Genomic DNA, 26,287 nt, shown 5'->3' on the forward strand with positions numbered 1-26,287 from the left:
CCTTACTTCTGACTTGAAAATTTTCCAGTATTTATTGGCAAGACAAAAAGAAATGCTTGTTGTATATGGATCAAGTGATTATCTGAAAAGGTCTGAGCTGCCACTTAAACATGAATAAGTATATCCAATCAACTTCTCATAATCTAATCTTAACCAGTTATTTCTCTCAAGACTTCGTACATTACTCCTTCATTGTTCTTATTTATCACAACCAAAATTATTTATTTAGTTATTTACTCATCTATTATCCCTCTAATATAACCATAAGTTCCATAAGAACAGGGACATGGTTTGTTGTGTTCACCACTGTGGTCCCAATGCCCTGGCATTCAATTTACAAGTAGCAGAACAGAGGGGAAATCTGCATGACATTACAATTTTTACTGAGCTTTTACATGTTCTAAATCAATAAAATGAAAAAAAGGAAGAATATGGACACTTAAATTTACCTATCATTACTGAAAGGATACAATAAAATAATTCCTTGCACTAACAATCATCTCAAGGTTATCTGTCACTTTTCTTTTCTCCCTAGGAATCATTTCTGCAAGATGACCCTAATTCTTACCAACCCATTAAAAAAAAATTGAAGACACACACCTGTGAATTTTTTTTTTTAAAGATTTTACTTTATTTATTTGACAGACAGAGACCACAAGTAGGCAGAGAGGCAGGCAGAGAGAAAGAGGGGGAAGCAGGCTCCCCGCTGAGCAGAGAGCCCGATGTGGGGCTCGATCCCAGGACCCTGAGATCACGACCTGAGCCGAAGGCAGAGACTTTAACCCACTGAGCCACCCAGGCGCCCCCACACTTGTGAATTTTAACCCACCCAAATTCACTTTCCTTTTGTGAATCAGAACCACCATAATGTGCTAAAATATTTTACCTCAGTACTTTTTCTGAGGAGTGTATGAGATATAAAACATATTTTTAATAGTTTTAATAAATTTGGGAGAAAAATCTGATCTTTTCAACAGATAGGTAATTTAACAGGCGACAAGAACTGCACTGACTTAGACCTTAACTTGAAATCTGTCTTATATTAAACAAGGCCAGGAGTGTCTTGGTTCACATACATGAGGGAAAAAATTTAGTATGTCAAGTAACTGTGTAAATAAGACAGTTGATCTATTCCTGAAGATACTTCAGAAGTGTCTTGACAGGGGCAGGGGGTGTGGGGCGTCTGGGTGGCTCAATTGTTAAGCATCTGCCTTTGATCCCAGGGTCCTGGGATCAAGCTCTGCATTGGGCTCCCTGCTCTGCAGGAAGCCTGCTTCTCCCTCTCCCACTCCACCTGCTTATGGCTTATGTTCCCTCTCTCGCTGTGTCTCTATCAAATAAATAAATAAAATAATAAAAAAAAGAAGTGTCTCAGAAACATTTTATCTAAGAATATGAAACACTGGGTTGATGGCAGAAATGGTTTTGTAAACTGGTTCTAAAGGAAAAACACAAGGACCGATACATGGAAAATTTCAACCTTCAGAATATTTTGTGTTTTAAATATCTGAAACAATAGTGACAAAATGTTAAGATACTCAATCACTTCCAGCCCTAAGGTAGTTCACTGGAATTCAAACTTCCATTAATGAAAAGAAAAGGGTATAACTGGTCACCCAGCAAATGTTAATGAAATATTTACAGATGTGTCTAAAAAAATGGTGATAACTCAACACAAGTCAAAAATGTTAATACTAAAATCACCTGACATTATAAGCATTTAGACTTCTCAGTTTTGGCCCTATTAACATTGGGCTGGATGATTCCTTTCTTAGGAAACTGTGCCATGCATTAGAGAATACTACGCTGCTTTCCTAGCTTCTACCCACTTTATACCAGTAGTATTCTTGTGTGTGAAAATGTCTCTCATCACTGCCAAATGTCCCTGAGAGAATAAAAGCACCCTCCATTGAGAACCACTTATTGAAAATGTTGAACTGATGGATTTCACAATTTGCTCCTCCCCAAATTTCTTGATGACTATAGCATCATTAGATTAACATGATTAATAAAAGGTAATTTCAACACCTGGCTTTATGCAGGTGGAAGACAAAAAACAAGACAACAGTAGTTTCATAAAAAATAGTACTTTATGTTACAACATGACTGAACCTTGAAATCAGTATGCAGGTAAGAGAAGTCAGTAACAAAAGACCACAAAGTATACAATACCATTTTTAAGAAATGTCCAAAAGAGGCAAATCTATGGAGACAAAAATAGATTTTAGCAATTGCCTAACACTGGGGTAGTGGTTGTGTGGTGGTGGTGTGTGTGTGTGCAGGGTAGGGAAAATAGGAGTAACAGGGCTTTTTTTGGAGGGTGACAAAATTATTCTAAAATTGGTTGTACTGATGCCAGCACAACTGTCTAAATATACTAAAAACCACTGAATTGGACATTTTAGATGAGCTAATTATACAGTATATGAACTGTATCTCAAGAAAGCTGTTAAAAAAAAAAAAGCAATAGTATACAATACAGAATTAGGCTGCATTGACAACTGATTTAAGATTCTGATGCAGAAATCCTTTTGCCCTCCAAGGAATCTCGCTGAAATTTTCAAGGCAAACCTCCATCTCCCTAAAGATAATATGAAACCAAAAATCTAGCATTGTTTTAATAAGAACAAAACTGATGACTATCAAAATAAGTCACTGTATCACTTAATTTACTCATTTGTTTAAATCTAAAAATACTGATACGAAACAAGATTAAAAGACAAAACAGAAGTCTTATTTACTCAAATCAACTTGAGGAAGATGACAGCTGGAATACTGGCAAGTAATACAAAAAGTTTATAAAAAATCTAGCACAGACTTATTTCTGGCAACAAGGAGTATTAGATATTAGAAAGGAAGGAAGGAATCCAAAAATCCTGGATAATATTTAAAAAATTATTTTCAAATGACTGAACTAAAAAAAAAATAAAAGGATAATCCTCAGTTAAAAGATAAAAAAGAAAAAAAACTGAACCCTACAAAGGAAGACAAGAAGATGTTTTTCTTGGTCTTTGGTAGAGACTGAGGAGGGTTATTTCCCTAAGGATTCGCAATAATGTACTACCAGCTTAGAAAAAAATACAAACACATAAATACATAATATACCTACCTAAAAATGCAAAGAAAGAGATTCAGAAATACATATATTCAGATGCTAATAGTGATAATCTCCAGGCACTGGAACTATGTTTGTATTTTCTCATTTTTTTCTACGTTTCTATAGTATACAAGTATCGCTTCTAAAATAATATGAAGCTACTTAAACTAAATTAAAGTGGTTCTGGGTTGGTTGCACAAATGAAACAAATCCTCTCTGGAGCAATACATCCTTGGCCCAGACACAAAAGTATTCCCACAGATAAATCCCCTCCCACCCAAAATAAGGTCACAACACACACACACACAAACACACACACACACACACACACACCACTGCCACTGCTACTACCACAACCATGAGAAATAGCAAGCTGAAAACAAAAGGTATACTCAGATCACCACAGATCTGACTTCAGATTTTGGAATTATCAGGCATAAAACAAAAAAAAAAAGTTTTAATTTCTAAAGAAATAACGGAATTGAAAGAATAATAAAACGAAAAAGCAAAGATAAAAAGAATCAAACAGACCTTCTCCAAAAGAAAGATGTAATTACAGAGTCAAAAGTTAATCAGTGGGTTAAACAGAAGATCTGACACATAAGAGAGGCAAATTAGCAAACTGAAGAGACAGACCTCAAAAAAATACTCAGAATGCAGCACAAGACTGATAAGGTAAAAGAAAGTTTAACAAACATGGGGGGTTAGAATGAGAAAGTCTAATAAACATGTAATAGTAATATCTGAAAAATAGAATAGGAAAGAGATTTCAGAAGAGAATATTAGCAACCAAGAGAGAAAAAGGACAGTTTAACCTAAGACAAAAATTAGACTTAAGGCTGACTTCTCCAGAACAAAAAGGAATCCCAAGATAGGAGAATAAAATCTGCAAAACACTGAGAGAAAAATAATTGTTAACAAAGAACTGCATACCCAATAAAACTATCTTTCAAGAACAAGGGTAAAATAAGGGCATTCTCAGACAAATAAACACAGAAATTTTACCTGCAAAAAGCCCTCTCTAAATAAACATTTGAAGGATATACTTCATAAGAAAATGATACCGAAGACAGTTCTGAGATACAAAAGAAAATTATGGAGTGGGGGGGGGGGGTTGGAATACATAGCTTGATCTAAAGGAACACTGATTCTATTTATTTAACAGTACTTTTAATTTCTAATTTATGGGATCTTAAAAAAAGAACAAAAAAGACAAGAAGGGCTTAAAAAAATCATAAAGGGGAACTGGAGTTAAAGTATTCTAAGATCAATGTTTTATTCCATAATAGTAAAGATATTAATTTTGGCCTTTGCTATCATAAGAATGGAATGCATAATTTTGAGAGTGGCCTTTAAAAAAACAGAAGGAGGGTGAAAAAGATTTAAACCATTAGAAAAAAATATGTGGAAACAAGTACTTATAAATGGCATAATTTTCCATAATAATTAAAAAATTCAAAACTCATTTGCTTTTAGTCACATAGCTCTCAAGTGGATAAAGGCAAACTTGACAAATCTACCATCATAGGAAAATCCAACTTTACCTTTCTCAGTAAGTGACAGATCAAGAGAAAATTAAACAGGCCACAGAAGGTTGAAAAATGCAATTAACAAACATGTTTGCTCTGACTCTGTACCCAAACAACTGGACAGTACCTATCTTTTTGAAGCACAGATCAAACCTTAATAAAAACTGAAGACATAATAGGCCAAGCCAAGTAATTATTAACAATTGTCAAAAAATTAGCATCATACAAACTATATTCTTTAACCAAAAATAAAAACCAAAAGAAGTCTGCTTGAAAAATATTTCTTTTAAATAACTCAAGTGGAATAAGAAACCACAACAAAAATGAGAAAATGCACAAAAATAAACATTAAAAAAAATACAACATACCAAAATTTGTGTGATGCAGCTATAGTGATTCCTAGAGGTATAGTGATAGCCTGAAGAATGCTCATACTTAAACTCTGAAATATGCATCCAATTTGTTTTAAAAGGGACAATAAAAAGTATATGTTTCAGAGTCCAGAGTCACCATAAAAGTATATGTTTCAAAGACATAATTCAAGTAGATTAACAAAGTGCTGCATTATTAAAGCTCTCAGAAACTCCGAACTGGTTTTAAAAATTCATAAAATAGAATAATTATTTTTTAAAATTACATAATTATGAAGTGCTTGCTTGTATCTTTAATATTACATAAGAAATAAATTATATTAATACTGCTCTACCTCCAGCAAATAAACCAGTATCTGGCACATAATAAGCATTTAGTATATGTTAGTTGAGCGATACTCACCTTTTGTTATTACAGAAAAATGTGAATACACAAGCATTTATTAAAATACTAAACAAATTTTTAAAAAAGGATCACTTACCTGGTAATAAAATTTTATCTGTCTCACCAAAATGGAAAGATTATGAATTCTAAGTGAGGCATCATTGTTGACTTTTTTATTTACTCTCTGACTCTCCGATTTAGGATTACTGTAAGAAATTTAAAAAAGATGTTTTAAACTAAAATTATATTGAAACATACCTATCAACCTACAGATGACTGAAAAGAACCATAAAATACATTTTTTCTTTAAAAAATTGTGTGTCCACACGCATTAAAGAGGCAATCCAAAATGAAGATGATTTTTTTGACATGTGTTCTATGCTTCTAATTAATATAAATGCATTTCATATTTTTAGGACAATGGCAAAGTAAATTTGAAACTAAGTCAGATATTGCCCTTCATTCTCATTTTGTTTCTCTACGTTCCTGGGATGAATAATCTCCTACTTCCTTTGAATATATTTATTTCCATCACCCAAAATATATCTATTTAAATCAAGAATGTAAAATATGAGCTAATAACCAAGAAATGCTCTATCTTCTCACTGAATAATGGGGACTACATTTGAGCAGGTGCTGTCACACAGGAATCAAAGAATGAAGTTATAACATGGGTTAATACTTTAATCTTGGGTAAACTTTACAGATTCAATGAAAGCAAATGGTTGAATGATTCTGAGATAGCAGAAACTGAGGAAAAATAGACCATAGTTAAGAATGTGAAATTCAATGACACCAAAAACAAAGGCAATATAAACAAACAAACAAAAAATGAGTGTAACTACATAAAACTAAAAAGCTTCTGCACAGCCAAGAAAACCATCAACAAAATGAAAAGGCAACCTATGGAATGGGAGAAAATATTTTCAAATCATATATCTGATAAAGGATTAATATCCAAAATATATAAAAAACTCATACAACTTGACAACAAAAACCAAACTAATTTCAAAATGGGCAGAGGAACTGAACATTTTTCTAAAAAAAGACCTACAAATGGCCAATAGGTACATGAAAAGGTACTTAACATCACTAATCGAAAAAACGCAAATCACATGCATCACCCTCACATCTGTTAAAAGAGTTACATCAAAACATCAAAAACATAAGAGATAACAAATGTTGGCAAGGATGTGGAGAAAAGGAACTCTTCTGCACTATTATTAGGAATGTAATTTGTTGCAACCACTGTAAAGATTCATCAAAAAATTAAAAACAGAGCTACCACATGATCCAGCAACTCCATTTCTCAATATATAAGCCAAAGGAAATGAAACCAGGATCTCAGAAAGATACCTGCAATTCACTGCAGTATTATTTACAATAGCGAACACAGAGAAACAACCTGTCTATCAACAGATAAATGCACAAAAAAGATGTGAGATGCATACCATATATATTTACACACATGTATTAGAATTATTATTCAGCCATGACAAAGGAGATCCTGCCATTTTCAACATACAAATGGACGTTGAAAACATTTGATAATAAACCAGACAGAGATAAATACTTATTTATGTTCTTTTTAAGAAAAACAGGAAACCAAGTACAAGTGGTGGCACTAGAACAGAAGGGAAGTTGATGCCAGAACATAAGCAGGTACAAGCTAGTTCCGCATTAGGGGAAAGTGGCCAGGCTGGAGAAGGACATGGCCAAGTGAAATGGCAGACGTTAAATCAGGATTCCTTATGCAAGGGCTGAACGCATAGTATCATAAAGCAAAAATATCAGCAGTTGTTGGGACACAGTACTGTCTCCTGATTATGACTTTAACTGCCACCCCTCCACACAAGAATGCAGAGAAGTAAAGAAATTGATACCTATACATTAGAGAAGAGGAACTCAATAGAACCTCTCATTCCTTAATCCTTCCCTTTTTTATCTAATGCTTTTATACTCCTTTATACTTTATACCCCTAATGCCTTCAGTTCCTTCCCCAGACAGATTAGACTGTATGGTGCTTTATTTTAATAATTCTCAAACTTTTAGGCCCCAAACTTTTATTTTTGTGGCTGTATTTATTGTAATAGAATTTTAAACTAAGAAGACTTCACAGCTATTTACTTATTAACTCATTTTTAAAAATAAATTACATGTTTAAAAATATCAAAGTAAAAAGATTAGTGAGAAGAGTAGCACTGTTTTACTATTTTTACACATCACTTTAATATCTAGTTTAAACTTGAAAAACAGGCTTGCTCATCTTTGTTTCTGCATTCATCTATTGTTTGTGGTATTTTGGTTCATGTACATGAAGAAAATTTAGCCTTACCAAGATATGTACTTAGAAGTAGAAAGACCCTATGGGACCCCTGCGAGGATCCTCAAACCATACTCTGAGAATTATTGCTTTACTTCAACTATTCTTTTGCCAGAATTCCCAACATATTGATCCTTTGTCATGTGACTGAACTCACACAGTCAATCCCCAACACTGCATCAGTTCAGCCATATTCAGTGAGATTGCTCACAATACTGAATGAGAAAATAATACAACCAAAGTAAGTTAAAATATCAAGTAGGAATAGCTAGCATCAAATTTGCCCTCTTGCCAGAAAGAGCTAGAAAACTGTACAAAACATGAAGTAACAGTTTCAGACTTTGGACAGCAGGTAATGTAATGTTGTAATCCCTCACAAGGTTCTCTTTAGTGAAGCAATGAGGCATTTTCCAGAATGAGGTATTGGGAGGGGCAGCCCAAGCCTCACTGAACTTAAGTACCCAAAACTTAGAGTTCAAGGAAACCGAAGTAACTAAAATTTTCAGAAAAGAATACTAGAGATAGGAAACTATCCCAATATATAAGAGAGCTCCAACTATATGCAGTGAAGATTTTGGCTAAATACTAAGTTGGGCATATGTACCCCTAAATTCTACAAGGCTGAGGAGAGGACAACCACAGGAATGCTATAAGCTAAATAACAACCGAAGCTCACAAAGTACAGAAAGATATTCAAGTTCTGACCAACCAGAGTGTAAAAGAGACCTTTACAAACACCCAGAGTATTTAGTAGAGAAACCTCAGAAAATTATCTTAGAAGTAGGAATAATCTAGCAGTTGAGTAAAAACTATCCCAGAACCTCTCCCAAAAAACTTTAAAAATAAGCCTTCGAAGGATCAAGTTAATTACAAGCAACTTGACAACACGCCAAAACAAAATTCATCACTCCTGAGAGGATAAGATCTAGACACGTCATAATGTAATAACCAAAATGTCCACTATACAATCAAAAATTACTAGACATGTAAAGAAGGGGTTGAAAAAACAAAGTGATTTGTGACCAGGAAAGAAAAATGCAAAGTCCAAAGAAACAGACCCAGAAATGAAAGAGATCATGGGAAGAGCAGACAAGAACTTATAAAAAGCCATTATAAATATAGCGACCCCTTGAATGACATGGGATTAGAGGTGCTGACCACTTGCACAACCAAAAATCTACAAAGAAGTTTTGATTTTCCCAAAACTTAACTACTAATAGCTTACTGTTGCTCAGAGCCTTACCAATAACATAAAGTACTGATACATATTTTTATATGTATATATACTGTATTCTTATAACAAAGTAAACTAGAGAGAAAAAATTAAGAAAATTATAAGAGAAAAATACATTTATAGTACTGTACTGTATTTATTACAAATATCTGTGTGTAAGTGAATCCACGTGGTTCAAACCTGTTATTCAAGGGTCAACTATACAGTAAAGGACTTTAAAGAAAAGATGGCGGGGGGGTGGGACATTAGGGGAACCAGATGGTGGGTATTAGGGAGGGCACGTATTGCATGGAGCACTGGGTGTGGTGCAAAAACAATGAATACTGTTATGCTGAAAATTAAATAAATAAATAAATAAATAAATAAAAATAAATAAATTAAAAAAAAAAAAGAAAGAAAGAAAACATGAGCATTATGTGAGGAGAAAAGGAAACTGTTAAAAAAAAAAAACCCAAATGGAACTTCTAAAGCTAAAAATTACATATCTGAAATGATAAATTCACTGCATGGGCTTAACAGGAGATAGGAAACTGTTTAACAAAAGATTAGTGAACTTGAAGACACAACAATAAAAAAATCTAAAATAGAAGGGGAAAAAAATAAACCAGCTGAAAAGAATGGAGTTCAAGTGATTTATGGGACAATATCAAACTTACAGAAAAGTTGCACGGACAAGTAGACTTTTTTCCAAACCTCTTGAGAGTAAGTTGCTGTCCTGATATCCAATAACCCCTCCCAAATTTTAGTACTTATGTTCTACACATATAATTATTAAAATCAGTAAATTAACAATAATATTTTCCTATCATCCAATCTTTAGAACCCATTCAATTCTGTTATTCCCAGATAATGAATGGATATCCTTTATAAGAAAAGGATCTAATTCAGAATCACACTTGTCATTCAGTAGTCTGAATTTTCATCTTTACTTTCTTTCAGTTTGGCATAGCTTCTGTCTTTCCTTGAATTTCATGACCTAGGCATTTTAAAAGGTTAAACCAGTTTCATAGAATGTCCTTCACTTGCGTTTAACTAATTAGACTGTGTCTGACTTGTAATGAAGTTCAGGTTATGTATCTTTGACAGCAAAAACACAGAAGAGATGTTGTGCTCCTCTCAGTATATCCTAAGAGATCGTGCATGATTTCATTTTGTCTCATTACTGATGACACTCCCATTTATCACTTGATTAAACTGGTAACTGCCAGTTTTCTCCATGATAGTTATTTTCTTTTATCATTATTAAGTATTTTGTGAAGACATACTTAGTAACTATGTCAATAATTGATCAATTTATTTATTTATAACAATACACATTCATGATTCCCTATAATATTCAATGGATCATAGTCTATTACTATAATTACTTTGATAAAAAATTGTAGATTATCTTTTCATTTTGTTGTTTCTTTTACTGTGCATAAATTTTTACTTTGATGCAATCCATCTGTCTAATTTTGCTCTTGTTGCCTGTGATTTTGGAGTCACATCCATCATGAAGCTCTTCAAAACTAATTTATAATTTTCTCTGGCAAGAATTATTACATATATGCTTATTAAACGCCTCCTAGTTTTTGTCATTAGAATGAATGTAATATTTAAAAAATATTTTTACTAATAAGTTATTACTAATATATGAGTGCTATCAATTTTTGTGTATTCCTCTTATCTTTGGAAACCTTGCTCAACTTTCTTATTCTCATAGGTTTTCTGTTGGTGCTTTTGGAGGTTGTCTTGAATATAATTTGTTGTTTTTCCAAATTGATAATCAATTTTCCTAACACCAATTACTAAAGACCTTATTTCTCACTGATCTCTATGATATATGAGATCCCCATGAAGTGTGGGCCTACTTTTGGAGTCTGTTGTGTTCCATTAACCCAGTTTTCTATTTCTGTCTTTAAGAACTTTTTAATATTACTATAGGTTTATTATTATTATTACTATAGGTTATTACTATAGGTTTATTATTATCATAATTCAACAAGAGCAAGCCCCTCTCTTTTGTTTTTAAATTGTCCTGCTCTTGGGACGCCTGGGTGGCTCAGTTGGTTGAGCTGCTGCCTTCGGCTCAGGTCATGATCCCAGTGTCCTGGGATCGAGTCCCACATCGGGCTCCTTGCTCGGCAGGGAGCCTGCTTCTCTCTCTGCCTCTGCCTGCCTCTCTGCCTGCTTGTGTGTACTCTCTCTCTCTCTGGCAAATAAATAAAATCTTAAAAAAAAAAAAATTAAATTGTCCTGCTCTTTTCTCTGAATTTAGGCTCTTTATAAGGTTCTAGGAAAAACCTGGTTGAGAATTATTAGGATCTTATTAATAATTATTATTTGAAAAGACTGATATTTGCATTGGTAAAATTTTTTAATTTCCCCACAAAGATCTCATATTTCTAAATAATTTTTTTTCTTATTTAGGTTTTTGTTGGAGAAATGAATTTTTCTATTATATTGTGTATTTGGTCACAATACAGGGTATAAAGGAAAACTGTAGCTATTATAGATTTCACTTGTGATTAATCACCTTCCAAATTTATTTATTTAGTTCATTTTCTTGGTTTTCCAGTATAAAGAATGCTTTTATCATCAGCATCTTCTCCAATCTGACACCTCATTTCTATTTCTTTACTTACTGCATCAACAAATAATGAAGATAAGAGCTGTCCTTATCTTGTTCTCAAATTTAATAAAATGGCTTTTAATGTTTCACCCTTTATGTATAATATTTGCTGTAATTTTTTGATATATACCTTCTTTCAAGTTAAGTTCCCTCCTATTCTTTATTCAATATCTGAATGGGTGCTGAATTTTACCCAATTTTTCCTACATCTATTCCCACATGATTCTTCTTCTTTAATATGTTAATGTAGTCAGTTACATTGTTACATCTTCTAACACTGAGTCATCCTCACATTAATTGTATAGACTGATTAAATAGTATAAAAACCATTCCCTCTTTTTGGTACATAGGCCTTCTGATATTTAATTATCTTCATACCTCTCACTTTCTCACCTGACTATAAGTACCACGACAGCAGAAATCATGTCTTATTCACATTTTTTTAAAAATTTTATTTATTTATTTGACAGATATCACAAGTAGGCAAGAGAGGGAGAAGCAGGCTCTCTGCTGAGCAGAGAGCCCGATGTGGGGCTTGATCCCAGGACCCTGAGATCATGACCCAGGCCGAAGGCAGAGGCTTAACCCTCTGAGCCACCCAGGCAACCCCTTATTCACATTTTTAATCTCTAAAAATTAGTATATATCCTAACAATGTTGTTTGAATAAATAAAAATAAGTAATCGACTAAGCATAGTGTTTCAAAAATGGCTGCTTCCTAATAAGAGTTATGAGATGACATTCTCCAAGCTAACAACTCATTTGGCAGCCCAGAATAGAGACTCCCCATGAAGGGTCATGTCCCAAAGATCAGCTGAATAACAGAGTCCTACCCTACAATTTGAGATATACAGAACAAGGAATAATAGTAGTAAGAAAGACAAGCCCAATCTGACCTGTGACTGATTTATGCTTAGTGCAAGGGAATTAAGGAGTAGCCCAAGGCAAATGAGTATAACTGGAGAAGTGGGCCTCCTAGGTAAAAGCACCAACCAGAACCAGTTACTTAAAAAAAAGGAGACTGTACTGCAGAAGTCAGATTATGTGTGATGGCAAACAAAGACAAACAGCAGCATGGGCAGGAAGTCATGGTTAAAAACACAGAATGCTGAAGGGAAAATCTTGTTTTTTATAATCAACTCTGATACATTTAATAAGTTAAACAAAGACTCACTAAGTACCTACTGTGGCCATATTACTTAATGTATAAAAGCATAGTTAAGTGGTGGAGAAAAGTATACAGATAATTGTAATTGGGAGACGAGAGTAAGGACAACTATAGTAACAAAAATGTTAGGTAAACTTACAATTATGTAAATTTCACTTGTAATCATAGAGAGTCAGTAAATATCTCTCCAGCCTTCTTCTTTTTCTATTTTCCTTGCTCTGTATTTGAATCCCCTTACCTACCTCTCATCTGTGACTGCCTCCTAGCCATACACTGATAATAGACCTAAAAAGTCTTTTATATTTTAATAAACCCAGACTTTTAATTCTGACAACAAGTATTTAAGAAAGATTTCAATATTGGGATGCCTGGGTGGCTAAGTCAGTTAAGCATCTGTCTTCGGCTCAGGTCATGATCCCAGGGTCTTAGGATCCAATCTTGCATCAGGCTCCTTGGTTGGCAGGGAGCCTGCTAGCCTGCTTCTCTTTCTGCCTGCTCTGCCTGCCACCTCCTCTTCTTGTGCTCTCTGACAAATAAATAAATAAGATCTTTTAAAAAAGAAAAAAGGAAGATTTCAATATTACTACTAAAGGTATACATGGGATGCTAGGTGGCTCAGATGTTTAAGCATCTGCCTTCAGCTCAGGTCATGATCTCCAGGTCCTGGGATTGAGCCCTGCATGAGGGGAGTCATCCTCTCCCACTCCGTCTGCCTCTCCCCTGCTAGTGTTCTCTGTCTCTCAAATGAATAAGTAAAGTCTTTAAATAAATAAATATATACACACATATATATACTGTACAAATTTATAATGTGAACCCATTACTACATGACAATATATAATCTAGATTATACTTTGAAATGGATGCATAATATTCTAATAAACACGAGTGATTTCACTTCCACTTTAACAAATTTTATAATGTAAATATTACCTTTGTCCCTGACAGTTGTTACTACATTTCTCTGCATTCTTTAAGTTGATATATTTATTAAAGTTTTAAAGGTTCTTTTAAAAATTTTTTGCCCAACATTCCTCACATGGTATTTCAAAATATATTCAGTTGCCAGAAAAGCCTTTGGCCTCCTTTGTATAAAACTCTTCTAAGAATTAGCAAGTTTTAAGAATTTAGAATTTTGGTTTGCTCAAAATCTTTTAAGAACTTTTTCTAAAGAAAATTTTATTTATAAGTTTAATATTTTTAGCCTTTCAGAGAGTCCTTGAAACAAGACAATCTTGAATATAAAAAGAGAGAACAGTTTAGTTTTTATATACTAGGGATATCAGAAGAAATTATTTTAGCAATCTGGGAAAAATTTTAAAATGCAACTTAGAAAAGCAAGAGACAGTATTTTGAAGAATTTGCAGAAAAGTACTTTAACACCTGAAATTAACCTCACATTCAACCGGGATTATTAAAGATAGGGGAATGAAAGTTTCCTGCATCTGTTTATAAAACTGTGGTGCTTTGTGTTTACAAATCTTTGCTTTGAGTACATGGGATTTGAGGGGATTTCTATGATCTAGTAGACTCATTTGGAAATCCAATAGAAAAGTGCAGTTCTTTGGTAGGACAGACTGATACTTGGTATTCAAAGTCTCAGTTTTAGTTTCTAATCCACACTGTACCTACCGAGAGTTATTTTAGTATACAAACAGACCTGGATATTTCCTACTTGTTTACAATCTGAATAATTCATCACAGCCTATCCATAAACTTTTCAGACTTAGGAGACCAGGATTACTGCTAAGCACTTTAAGCATGGACCTGGAGAGCAATAAACTTTCAATTACAAGCTTGGGTTTCTCATTTGATTCATGCCTAATTTGAGTTAGGGTCATAATGACATATGTTAGGATCAGGGAAAACAGGCCCTTTCACCCCAAGAATGCAATCTCTTTACATAAGAGTTATGGACTACCCTCAGATGAAACTGCCTGAAAAGTCCTAATCTCCACTCTGATGAAAGATAGCTGATTCCTTAAGGATAGACTTACTGAAAACTAAGTACACCAAGAAAATTAGTAACTTCGGAAAAAAACAGTTGTTTTTTTTAAAAGAAAAGTTTAAGTTCTGCAGAAAACATTATACAGTTATATTAATGTGAGTCCTGATTGTTGATTTAACTAAACTTGAAATAAATATATTAGAAGGACAGAATAAGAAGATATAGAAATGGCCAAAAAAAAAAAAAAAAGCTAAAATCTCATCTACCATTATCCATAAGTCAAGAGACAGTATCTCTAAAAGGGATGAATTAAGAAATACAAGGGTGGGCACATCATCACTATAAATGGGACTAAATGACATTAGAAATTGCTTTTTAAAAGTTAAGTTTTTACTCTAAGAAACAGAACTGAGAGGTAAGTTAGGGCAGGGATTACCACTTTCACTATTAACCTTTTATTTATTTTTTTTTTAGAGAGATTTTATTTACTTGAGAGAGTAAGTGAGCAAGGAAGGTACTAGTTGGGTGGGGAGAGGGCAAAGGGATAGGGAGGAACACTCCCTGCTGAGCAGGGAGCCAGAGGACTAGGGGCTCCATTCCAAGACCCTGAGATGAGGACCTGAGTCAAGGTAGATGCTCAATTCACACGGCCACCCAGGGACCCCCACTATGAACCTTTTAATATTAGCTAATCTTTTAACTATGTAAAACATTTTTAAAGAGAGTAAAGACACCCATAGAAAAAAACAGTTTCATGAAGACTGTCCATTTTATTTACTTCTAGGAAAAAATATACGTAACTGTATCTGTTACTTAGCTGAAGCACATTTAATGAGACTATACATGTAGGATTCAGTGCAATAGATTCAGAGTCATAAAACATTTATCAGACTATGAATAAACTTACGAAAATAAAACAATATAAAAAATTTCATCTGTAAAAGGTATGCATTCCATGTAAAGACAGAAAGCACTACATTCCTGCCTGTATTTTAAGGCGCTTTTCAAAATTCTTACAGTAAAAGTCACAGTACAGTAATTTAAACAAATGGGGTATAGTATGAATCCAGAATTCTCTAAAAAGAAATTATAGTCTATTAAATATTCTAAATATTCTGTCTTTCCTTCATGTCTACTACTTAAAATGCTAAACAAAGATTCAGAATATAGTCATGATTAATAAAGTTTTGATTAAACTCTTTTCAAAAGCATTTTTTTTTTTAGAATTTATCTTTGAAAAGAACTTTTTCTAAAATAAAAGTCGAGCTACTGAATGATACACATATGAAATGGGAGCAAGTAACTTTCTAATCATACATAGCTATTTCCAAGCCAACATAATCCCAGATCAACCATTTCCTTTTATAAGATGAAAACTGAGAAATGCTTTAGAGGCAAATAGCCTAGCAATATAGTTCAAATCTGTCCAGCCAGAAGTTAAATGCAACATGGCAGTAAAGGAGGGCCTCAAGCAATTTCACATTTATAAAATGACCTACATATGACAAGATGCATTAATTTCAATAAGCAGGCAATAGTATTATCTACCACTGTATACAATAATTTTTAAATTAGGGTAAAAGATGAAGAGAAAGTTAACACTAACATTCGAAAATTTGGTCCTTGTATAACCAAGGACTATGTCTTTACTTATTCATTGACTAATATCTGTGAGAAACAGAAATCTGATAGTTTTAATGGCTTTATGCTCTTCTACCCAGACTGCAAGCCTGTTATGTGTCCTCCTGGACCATCTGTTTAGTGTTGTTCCTTAACAACTACATGTGTTCATGTTTTTGATCATGTCATTCTAATATAAAACTAGTTGTAATAGATTTTTAAAAAAATTTTAAGATATTTTATATGGTAACATATAACTACACAACATTTGCATGTCACTATGAAACATCTGAAATAAGTATTTGCATATCTAACTTCAAAAGTGCATATACCATAATGACTGCTTTATGAAAAATAATTAACGGGGTAGGCATCATCACCATATAGGGTCATCCAAATAGTAAGCTGTCTCAGCCTTGAGTATATCAGGGAAATAAGTGGTTTTTAAAAAAGTATCCCTTCACTTTAATTTCTTTCCCTCCTCAAATCAAAAATGAAGCCTAGTATTAATACAATCTTGTATATATCTACAGGATATTTTCAAATATATTAACTAATTTGATCTTTACAAAGACTGAGCAGTCATTTTTGGAGAGGTATGTAACACATAATTACCAGACAGAGATCTCCACACTGTCTTCCTTCATGTGCTTTCTTGTAATTTTAGATATGTTAAGTTACCTCTTCAAAAGTTGAAAAATATCTATGACATTTTCTAGTTTGCCCATGACTGAGCTAGCAGGACAGCATTATACTCACTGATTTAACAAAGAGAACTAATGTTTTAATTTAAAAATTGCAAATGGACACAAAAAGAACAAAAATCCAATACTATACACTTATTTAACTTTGATTTTATCTGAGTTGGATAAAATGACTGAATATCTATCTACAATTACTTCTTATAATGAGCCACATGGGCCCTTCAAACATTAAGCTAGCAGTTTTCCAACTTTTCAGTTTGAGAACCCCTTTTTTCCCACTCTTAAACATTATTGAGGAGTCTAAAGAGCTTTTGTTTAGATAAGTTGTAGCTATATATTTACTATGTTAGAAATTAAAATTAAGAACCTAGCAAAAATAACAAACTCGTTGTATGTGAACACAAAGAGCATTTTTATGATAATTATCTTTTCCAAAAACAGAAGAAAAATTATCTTTTACAACTTTGTAAACCTCTTTAATGTTTAGCTTAGTAGAAAACATGTGGATTCTTAAATCTGCTTCTGCATTCAATGTGTTGTGACATATTATTTTATTCAAAATCTTTGAAGAAAATTGACCTCTCACAAATATGCAGAATATTTTAACGGCTAGCCCTTTCAGATAATTACTGATATTCTTCTTTGGTACTACCACACTTCAGTAGAGTAGTACTTTCTTAAAGGCTGGTTGCAATATAGAATCTGAAATGCTATCAGTGAACTCTTGCTGTTAAACATTAAAATCCATTGATCTATCTGGCATGGTGAATAAATGTTTTACATGTGTTTGATTTCTTATTATGAATGGTCATTTTGAAAATATTTGTTCACTGAGTTATATAGATTTTCCAAGCACTGAACATTTTATTATTCAATATAAAAAATCACGTTGATTAATATCACCTCCAATCTCATCAGAATTGTCTTTAAAATGTTGAGAAGTTACCAAGCTCATGTTTTCTGTAAATCAAATTTTATCAAAGACAACACAATCAGTTGTTATCCTTGAAATGGCAGGCTCACTTTGTTCATTTTTGAAAAAAATGTCTGCCCAACAATCAAGCCTGAATAATAAGTTTGTTACTCATTTTTTTCAAATAAAAACAAAATAGAGACTTGTTCAGCTTGCAACTCAAGAAAAAATTATAAGTACTCTTCCTTGAGATAATCATCACATTTTATTATGCAACAGAAGAGTTTTATACATACTTCCCATTTTGTCCTACAGAATATTACAAACAAATATACACAAGGATCAGGACTCAATACAATAACTTCTACTGCTTCACCAAGAACAATTTTAAGGTGAAACTTGATTTCTTCTTAGCTCTAAGTACACAGTGTGAAGAATAAATGACTATCAGTACAACTTGGTACCACTCCTTGATTCGTGCTAAGGTGTCAGCAGTTTTACCCATCTTTGCTTTTGCAACATCATTTTTTTTTTCAAAACAGGCAAAAAAGGCAGATGACATCTTAATATTATATAAAAATAATTCTGACCTCACAGACTAGCAGGGGTCCATTAGGTCTCACTTTAAGATCCACTGTATCAGGCAAATCAATTCCTGTTCTAGGTATGGAGACCTGAGGACTTGGTATTATGGCTAATCATTGTCTTCATAAAGTAGGAGAAACTTCTTTTACATGGTGGTCAACCACATGCCCAGTAACTAAAATAAAGTTTATAGAATCAACAAGTATCAATGATCTGTGATAGAACCTTCACCCGTTGTCCTTAAATCTTATTATAGTATGTTTAAATTTGTTTTAGTCAGTATTTTGGGGTAGTATTTGTTCCAAATCCAATCAGTTCTAGAGATTCAAGAAATCTCAAACTGAGTTGATACATAATTGGGTATTTTACTTGATCAGTGATAGATTTGACTAGTACAGCTTTCACTCACATACTATCAATTCAATTGAGAAAGGATTCTTAATCTGAAGTCCATAAACCTTCCTAGGATAATTTCAATAGTTCACTTGATTAATCACCAGTGACAGGCATAGTAGTCATTTCTGGGAAGCAAGAAAGCCCTCTAAAAGTTAAAAAAAAAAAAAAAAACAACTTTAAAAAGTTTTTTCCAAAGTATAATCTCTTCTAATTAACAAACTAAAACACAGTCATAGAAACTTACCTTAAATAAGAAGTTTTAAAATTCAGTAAGAAAATATATTTTTTAAAGACTTACTTATTTGTCAGGGAGAGAGAGTACAAGCAGGGGGGGTGGCAGGGAGAGGGAGAAGCAGGCTCCCCCCTAAGCAAGGAGCAGGATGTGGGAGTAGATTCCATGACACTGGGAACATGACCTGAGCTGAAGGCAGACGCTTAACTGAATGAGCCACCCAGGCATCCCAAGAAAATCTTTTTGTATCATCAGTTTCTCTAATATTAAAAAAAAAAAAAGCTTCTATAAAGAATTACTCTAAGAATAAGAATTCTATTAGTAGCAGAATAAAATTACCACAATATTGGTTTAATTTGCCCATTTCAGTGTACCATAAAAGTACTCCAAAGGGATCACAAACTAACTCCATTATAAGTCCACCAATTAAAGGGGGAAAAAAAAGATAATCCAATAAAAAAGCACTGCTAAAAACAGAAGTGAAAGAATACAATAAAAAGTAATAATAAAACAGAAAGAAAAAACCCCACATACAAACCAAGTATTGTATTGGAAAAGATATGATGAACTGCAAACCAAGGTAGAAGAGAGGTACACAAGCAGGGAAGTAAGGAATTATTAATAGACAAGTTAAAGACTTTGCAGCATGGTCTACAAATGGTTCTAGAGAAATGAAATGTTTTAGGGACCTCCAGTTTAATAAAATGGGTCCCTGATTTTTAGAAAGCAGAAGAATAAATGACATAAGATTTTAGAATATTTTGAAAGCAGCTGGGAACACAAAATTGATGGGTAACGGGATATTCTTTTTTTTTTTTTTTAAGATTTTACTTATTTATTTGATAGAGAGTAAGAGAGGGAACACAAGCACTGGGAGTGAGAAACGGAGAAGCAGGCTTGCTGCAGAGCAGGGAGCCTGATGCGAGCAGGGAGCCAGATCCAGGCCCATCCCAGGACCCTAGGAGCAAGACCCTAGCTGAAGGCAGACACGCTTAATGACTGAGCCACCCAGGTGCCCCGGATAATAGAAAATTCAAAAGAAAAATGTGCAACACTCAATAAATACTAGACTTAATTTATGCATTGCAGAATTAAAACAAAAATAAAAACAAAACTCCTGGGGAACTATACAAAGACCAAAATTCTCCTCTAGAATAAGTAACTCAGTAACAGACTATTTTTCAGAGTAAAAACAGAATAATTATATGAATACTCTCAGATAACAGAAAAATTTATTAAGAACAGCACTGCTCAAAAACACATGGCCTGAGCTCTTTCTGTGAGCACAGACAAAAACTTTGAATCATTATAGTTAATAGAAGTATAACACAGGGGCACCAGGGGGACTCAGTTAGTTAAGTGCATGCTTTCAGCTAAGGTCATGATCCCAGGGTGCTGGGATCGAGCCCCACACTGGGCTCCCTGTTCAGTGGGAAGCCTGCTTCTCCCTCTCCCACTCCCCCTGCTTGTGCTCCCTCTCTGGCTGTGTCTCTCTCTGTCAAATAAATAAGTAAATCTTAAAAAAAAAAAAAAAAAGTATAAAACAAAGATGGCTAACTTCTAACAACTGAGAGGTAAAAGTGCAACTTAATATTTTGGGAATTGTTAAATCTCCTGGATAAATTACATCCTACAAATGCACACTTTAAAGAATTCTGACAGTCTGAAAGAATTTTAATAACACATTCTCAAAACCACATCACTAAATTAAAAAATGAAGTATGTACTAACAGTAATGAAAACGTAAACAAGAGTACAAATGCATAGGTATTGAAACGTTTCTCATATAAATTAGGCATCATTGTCAAAACACATTGCTGTATTACACATTTAAATGTTTTCAGTTGCAAGTTAAATAAAATAAATGTCCTTATTTTCCTCACACAAAATTAAATATCCAAAATTAACATCCTCTTTCCTAGAAATACAAAATTTTCAGTCTGCTCAGCTTTAACCTTGGCATATCATCTCTCATTCTTCCCTTTCACACACTATATCTAGAATTTCATCAATTTCTCTGTAAGTTCTTGAATTTGCTCCTTCTTCTCCACTCATACATCCTACCCCGACTTGAACCTCAAGATCATAAGGACAGAATGCTACCCATCACTACCCATCTATCTTCTACTAGCACTTACTTGTTCCTCCCTATTCCTCATCTTTGTTCCAAGCACTAATACAATTATAAGTTTCACTGATTTCTGTAGTTTCAGTATTGCAATAGTATACATAGTGTATGCTTAATAAATATAGGATAAACAAATAAAGTCAATAATCAATCTACTCTACAAACTAATGGCAAAGTGATTTTCCTAATACTTTTAATTCCCTAATAAGTAATTTTATTTTTTTTTTTAAAGATTTTATTTATTTATTCGACAGAGAGAAATCACAAGTAGGCAGAGAGGCAGGCAGAGAGAGAGAGTAGGAAGCAGGCTCCCTGCTGAGCAGAGAGCCCGATGTGGGGCTCGATCCCAGGACCCTGAGATCATGACCTGAGCCGAAGGCAGAGGCTTTAACCCACTGAGCCACCCAGGCGCCCCAAATTCCCTAATAAGTAATTTTAAACGGCTCTACAATGCCTGCCATGTGCAGCCTAAATTATACTGGTTATTTTTCAAGTTTCCCATAATCTGGTCTACTCCATCTATGCACATTTATATTCTATTTCCCAACTTGGGATGGATTCTCTAGCAAGGCTAGTCTCTTCATCACCTCCCAAATCATATATATAATATGCTTTTTCCTCATGTTGATTCCCTAGCTTAAAATACCCTCCTCTCCTCATCTATGGCTGCCCAAGTCTAATTCTTCAAGGTTTGAATTTGAACTTCCTGGGGTGCCCGGTGGCTCAGTGGTTTAAGCGTCTGACTCTTGATTTCAGCTCAGGTCATGATCTCAGGGTCATGGGGTTGAACCCTGCATTAGACCCACATTGGGCACCACGCTCAGTGTAGAGTCTGCTTGCCCCTCTACCTCCTCCCACCTTTCCTTCCTGTGCACGTACCTGTTCACTCTCTCTCAAACAAATAAACAAAATCTTAAAAGAAAAAAAATCTAACTTCCTTCCCTTGATTTCCCTTCCTATCCATACCTCTAGAGGCCAAAACTAACTTTTTTTAATAAAGATTTTTTATTTGAGAGAGCAAAAGAGCAAGAGAGAGAGTGCATGAGCAGTAGGTTGGGCAGAGGGAGAAGCAGGCTCCCCATTAAGCAGGGAGACTGATGTGGGGCTCAATCCCAGGACCCTGGGATCATGACCTGAGCCAAAGGCAGACACTTAACCAAATGAGCCACCCAGGCACCCCCAAAACTAACTTCTAACTAACTTCTAAGCAGTAGGGCTCCCTAATCTACCCACACTAACATACACATTCTCTCACTCACTAAAAATAAATAAATAAATAAATAAAATTCATAAAAATTGAAAAAGAAAAAAAAACCCTAGCTAATAATAAGAGATTTGCTTTCAAATACATATTTGGTATCATTCACCACTCATTATAGATTCATCTTGGTTATACATATTCAACACTTAACACAAAGACAAGTTTAAAACAAATGACATGTATATTCTATTTACAAATGTGGAAATACAATTTAATTCATTTGCAAAGATTTAAACCACAGAGTTGGAAAAAATAAAATAACTTTCAATTATGAGAAAACTCAACATTCCATTTTCCTTCAACATTCAGGTTAACAGAGAATTTACTGTGGTTTACCTTTTTTTAACCAGTCTTGGCAAAAATAAATTAGAGTATTGCCTCCATTGGTTTTTCTCCACAATTTTTTCTTATCCTCCACAACTCTGTAGTAATCCAAGTCTTAAACAATGAGTAGGACCCAACACCTAAAACTGAACTATCTTCCTTGGTCCTTTACCACCCAAGGAAAGGAAATAGTCATGTTGTCAATAATAGCATGAAGTTCACCATTTTTTTTCTAGCCTTCACTAGGAAAGTAAATTACATTAAGAATACACCATTGTCTAAAATTTCCTGAAAGACTATTGAGATATTTCACAAAGTCTGATGTTAAAACAAGCAGTATACTAATATGAAAAATTAAAATTGCTAGTCTTCTTCCTTCCTATTAAATTTTTCTTTAATTATAACACCCTTAAAATTAGCTACTTATTTCCCAGCTTTCAAAATACTCATTTCTACCTCTAGTCTTAATCAAGAGATCATTAACCTTACAAAGAATAAGGAAATAAATTCTTTCTCAACTTTAGTTATTTTCACTCTATTCCATTTTACCCACCCATTAGCAGGGTCTAACCTTGGCCCTAAATCATCATTCAGAATTGCAACCTTCAAAATCTCAAATTCTGAAAGTGCCCTCTGACTTCAACCTCCTATTCCACCCTTTTTCACCTTCTAATCCTACTCTTCCTTCATCCTACTGCAACCTCCAGTCCATCAGCCTTCTCCTGATGACACTTGCTTTCCTCCTCATTTTAATGCTCACACTCTGTTCATTTCAACTGTTCGCCTGGATATCCTGCCCTACGTAGGCCTACACTATCTATTGCCAATTTTGGGTAAACTCTAAGATCTTTTTGTCAGTTTCTGAGCAGCAAAGCATCACTGGGTAAATTATCCAACTATGTTGATTGGCTCCACTACAAATAGGTGCTTTCCAAATCTCAAATAAGCCATCAACCTTACATGACAATACCTGCATTCATCTTTAACTGACTCCCTTAGTGATTTCCTCCCAGCAGCCTTATGAATTTTCCTACTTTTCTCAAATTTCCAGCCTTTTAATGTTGCTATGTTGCTGTTTCCTAGGATCTATCAATGGCCCCCTTCTGTATTTTTTTCTGACAACCATGTCTTTAGTTTCTATTATAAACTTAAAAGCAAATTCCCATATCTCTCTCTAATTTAGACATGTCCCCTGAGCACCAAACTTATGAATATCTACCTGCCCTGAAGATATTTCTCACTGTTCACCAGACACTCCAAAATTAACTCAGAACTTATTTTCTACACTTCCCCTCCCCTTAAATTTTCATCTTCCTGTAATGTCTTCTTACTAAGGGAACTACCATCCGCTCCTTACCCAAGTAAAAAGTAGTCATCCCAGTAATCCCTTTCTCATTCTTCATATCAAGTTGGTAATCAAGTCCCACTATTTCCATGCTATCTGGCTTCCATATCACTTCAACATCAATGCTGTTTCTATCTCTATTCTGGCCCCAAATTCAATCCTTCTAAAATGCAAATGCTATCTGTTTCAATTCCTTTTATGATTTGGATAGCCTATATTACTGTTTTTCAAGCTGGAATAAGGTAGTGACAATGTTTTAAAAAACTGAAATTACCAATCTGAGGATTTGGTACACCTGGGTGGCTCAGTCAGTTAAGCATCTACCTTCAGCTTAGGTCATGGTCCCAGGGTCCAGGGATCAAGTCCCATGGGGCTCCCTGCTAAGTGGGAAGCCTGCTTTTCCCTCTGCGTGCCACTCCCCCTGCTTGTGCTCTCTCTCTCTCTCAAATAAATAAAATCTTAAAAAAAAAAAAAAAGAGTATCTGAGGATAAGTCTACAGATATCCTAAGAGTCCAAAGACCCAGTATGAGAAAGTGACTTAAGAAACTAGCCTTAGGGGCGCCTGGGTGGCTCAGTGGGTTAAAGCCTCTCTGCCTTCAGCTCAGGTCATGATCCCAGGGTACTGGGATAGAGCCCGCATGGGGCCCTCTGCTCAGCAGGGATCCTGCTTCCTCTTCTCTCTTTGCCTGCCTCTCTTCCTACGTGTGATCTCTGCCAAATAAATAAATAAACTCTTTAAAAAACAAAACAAACCTTAAGAAACTAGCCTCAGTCTATAAATAAATTAAAAAAATCCCTCAATTGTGAATTATTATTGCAAAAGAATTTTATTACCACCTCCTGAAAAAAAATTTAAATTACTGAAATGAAAACACAAAATTAAAATTCCTAAGTTATCACAGACCCCCCAAAATATCTGTGGACCTAGATTAAGAAACGCTAGTTATGATGTTTAATTTTGTGTGTCAATTTTGATGGACCACAGTGCATAGACATTTGGTCAAATATTATTCTGGATGTTCTATGAAGGTGGTTCTTTGGATATGATTAACACATAAACCAAAGGACTCTGAGTGAGTCGGATTACTCTCCATAATGTGAGGGGGCTTCATCCAATCATTTGATGGTGTTATTGGAACAAAGGCTGACCTCCTTCTCGCAAGCTGTCTTTGATACTTTTTTTAAATTTTTAAATTTTTATTTCTTATTAACACATAATGTATTATTTGCTTCAGGGGTACAGGTCTGTGAATCATCAGTCTTACACAATTCACAGCACTCACCATAGCACATACCCTCCCCAATCTGAACTCAATGCAATTCTTCCCTGAGTCTCCAGGCTGCCAGCCTGCTAGACTGCCCCATTAGTTTTTAAACCAGAGAATCCTCCAAAATCTCATGACCCAGTTCCTTAAAATAAATCTTTCTCTCCCTCTCTCTCTCTCTGTATACACACACACAAATACACACACCCCTTGGTAGTTCTGTTTCTCCAGAGAGAATCTGAAGTAATACATGTCTCTACAGGAAAAAAATCCAATCTTCTTAACATGGTATCTAAGGACAGTCTCCCAATCCCCACCTCTTCAAACTCATCTCCTATGTGCAAGAAGCATGTAATCTCTGCTTTGGCTATACAAAATAACCTATAGTTATTTGATTCTACTATTTTAGTCACATATTCATGCCTCTTTTTATGCCATTTCCTCCTACTCCCACTGTTTCTAACTTAGCAAATTGGTCCTATTTAACTTTCATGCCCTAGTTCAAATTTTTCCTCTTCCTCTTTGTGCCACTATTATTTCAAGAACATAATTCTACTATATAGCACATGTATCACACTGCAATTTATTTGCATGTTGTCCCCCTTACTAGTGAGCAAAGATCATATCTTATTCAGCATCATATCCCCAGCCCCTAGTAGATAGCTTGTGAAACAGTGAGCCCTCAGAAATTACTCATTGACTAAATTGATCTTGGATGGAACCGTCCCTTCAGCCTTCTCACTGAGTATGACAAAATAGATCTCAGCTTCGAGACCCACTCTGGCCCTCCTCAGGCCATGCCCCTCACCACTGGGCAAGGAATCCATGGAAATAAGAGGATAT

At 34.4% G+C, this 26,287-nt stretch overlaps 1 protein-coding gene across 3 annotated transcripts in view; it reads right to left on the reverse strand.

Annotated features, from left to right (window-relative positions):
* The window catches only part of CCDC88A (coiled-coil domain containing 88A), a 119,506-nt gene that overhangs the window by 83,116 nt on the left and 10,103 nt on the right, over positions 1-26,287 (reverse strand). For all 3 annotated transcript variants that reach the window (XM_080813294.1, XM_080813295.1, XM_080813293.1), the window contains exon 3: positions 5,480-5,588. In XM_080813294.1, coding sequence (XP_080669420.1) covers positions 5,480-5,588 — 109 coding nt within the window. The remainder of the gene's footprint in view (positions 1-5,479; positions 5,589-26,287) is intronic.

Source organism: Martes martes (assembly GCF_963455335.1).
Source record: "Martes martes genome assembly, chromosome: 9".
Taxonomy (NCBI): Eukaryota; Metazoa; Chordata; class Mammalia; order Carnivora; family Mustelidae; genus Martes; species Martes martes.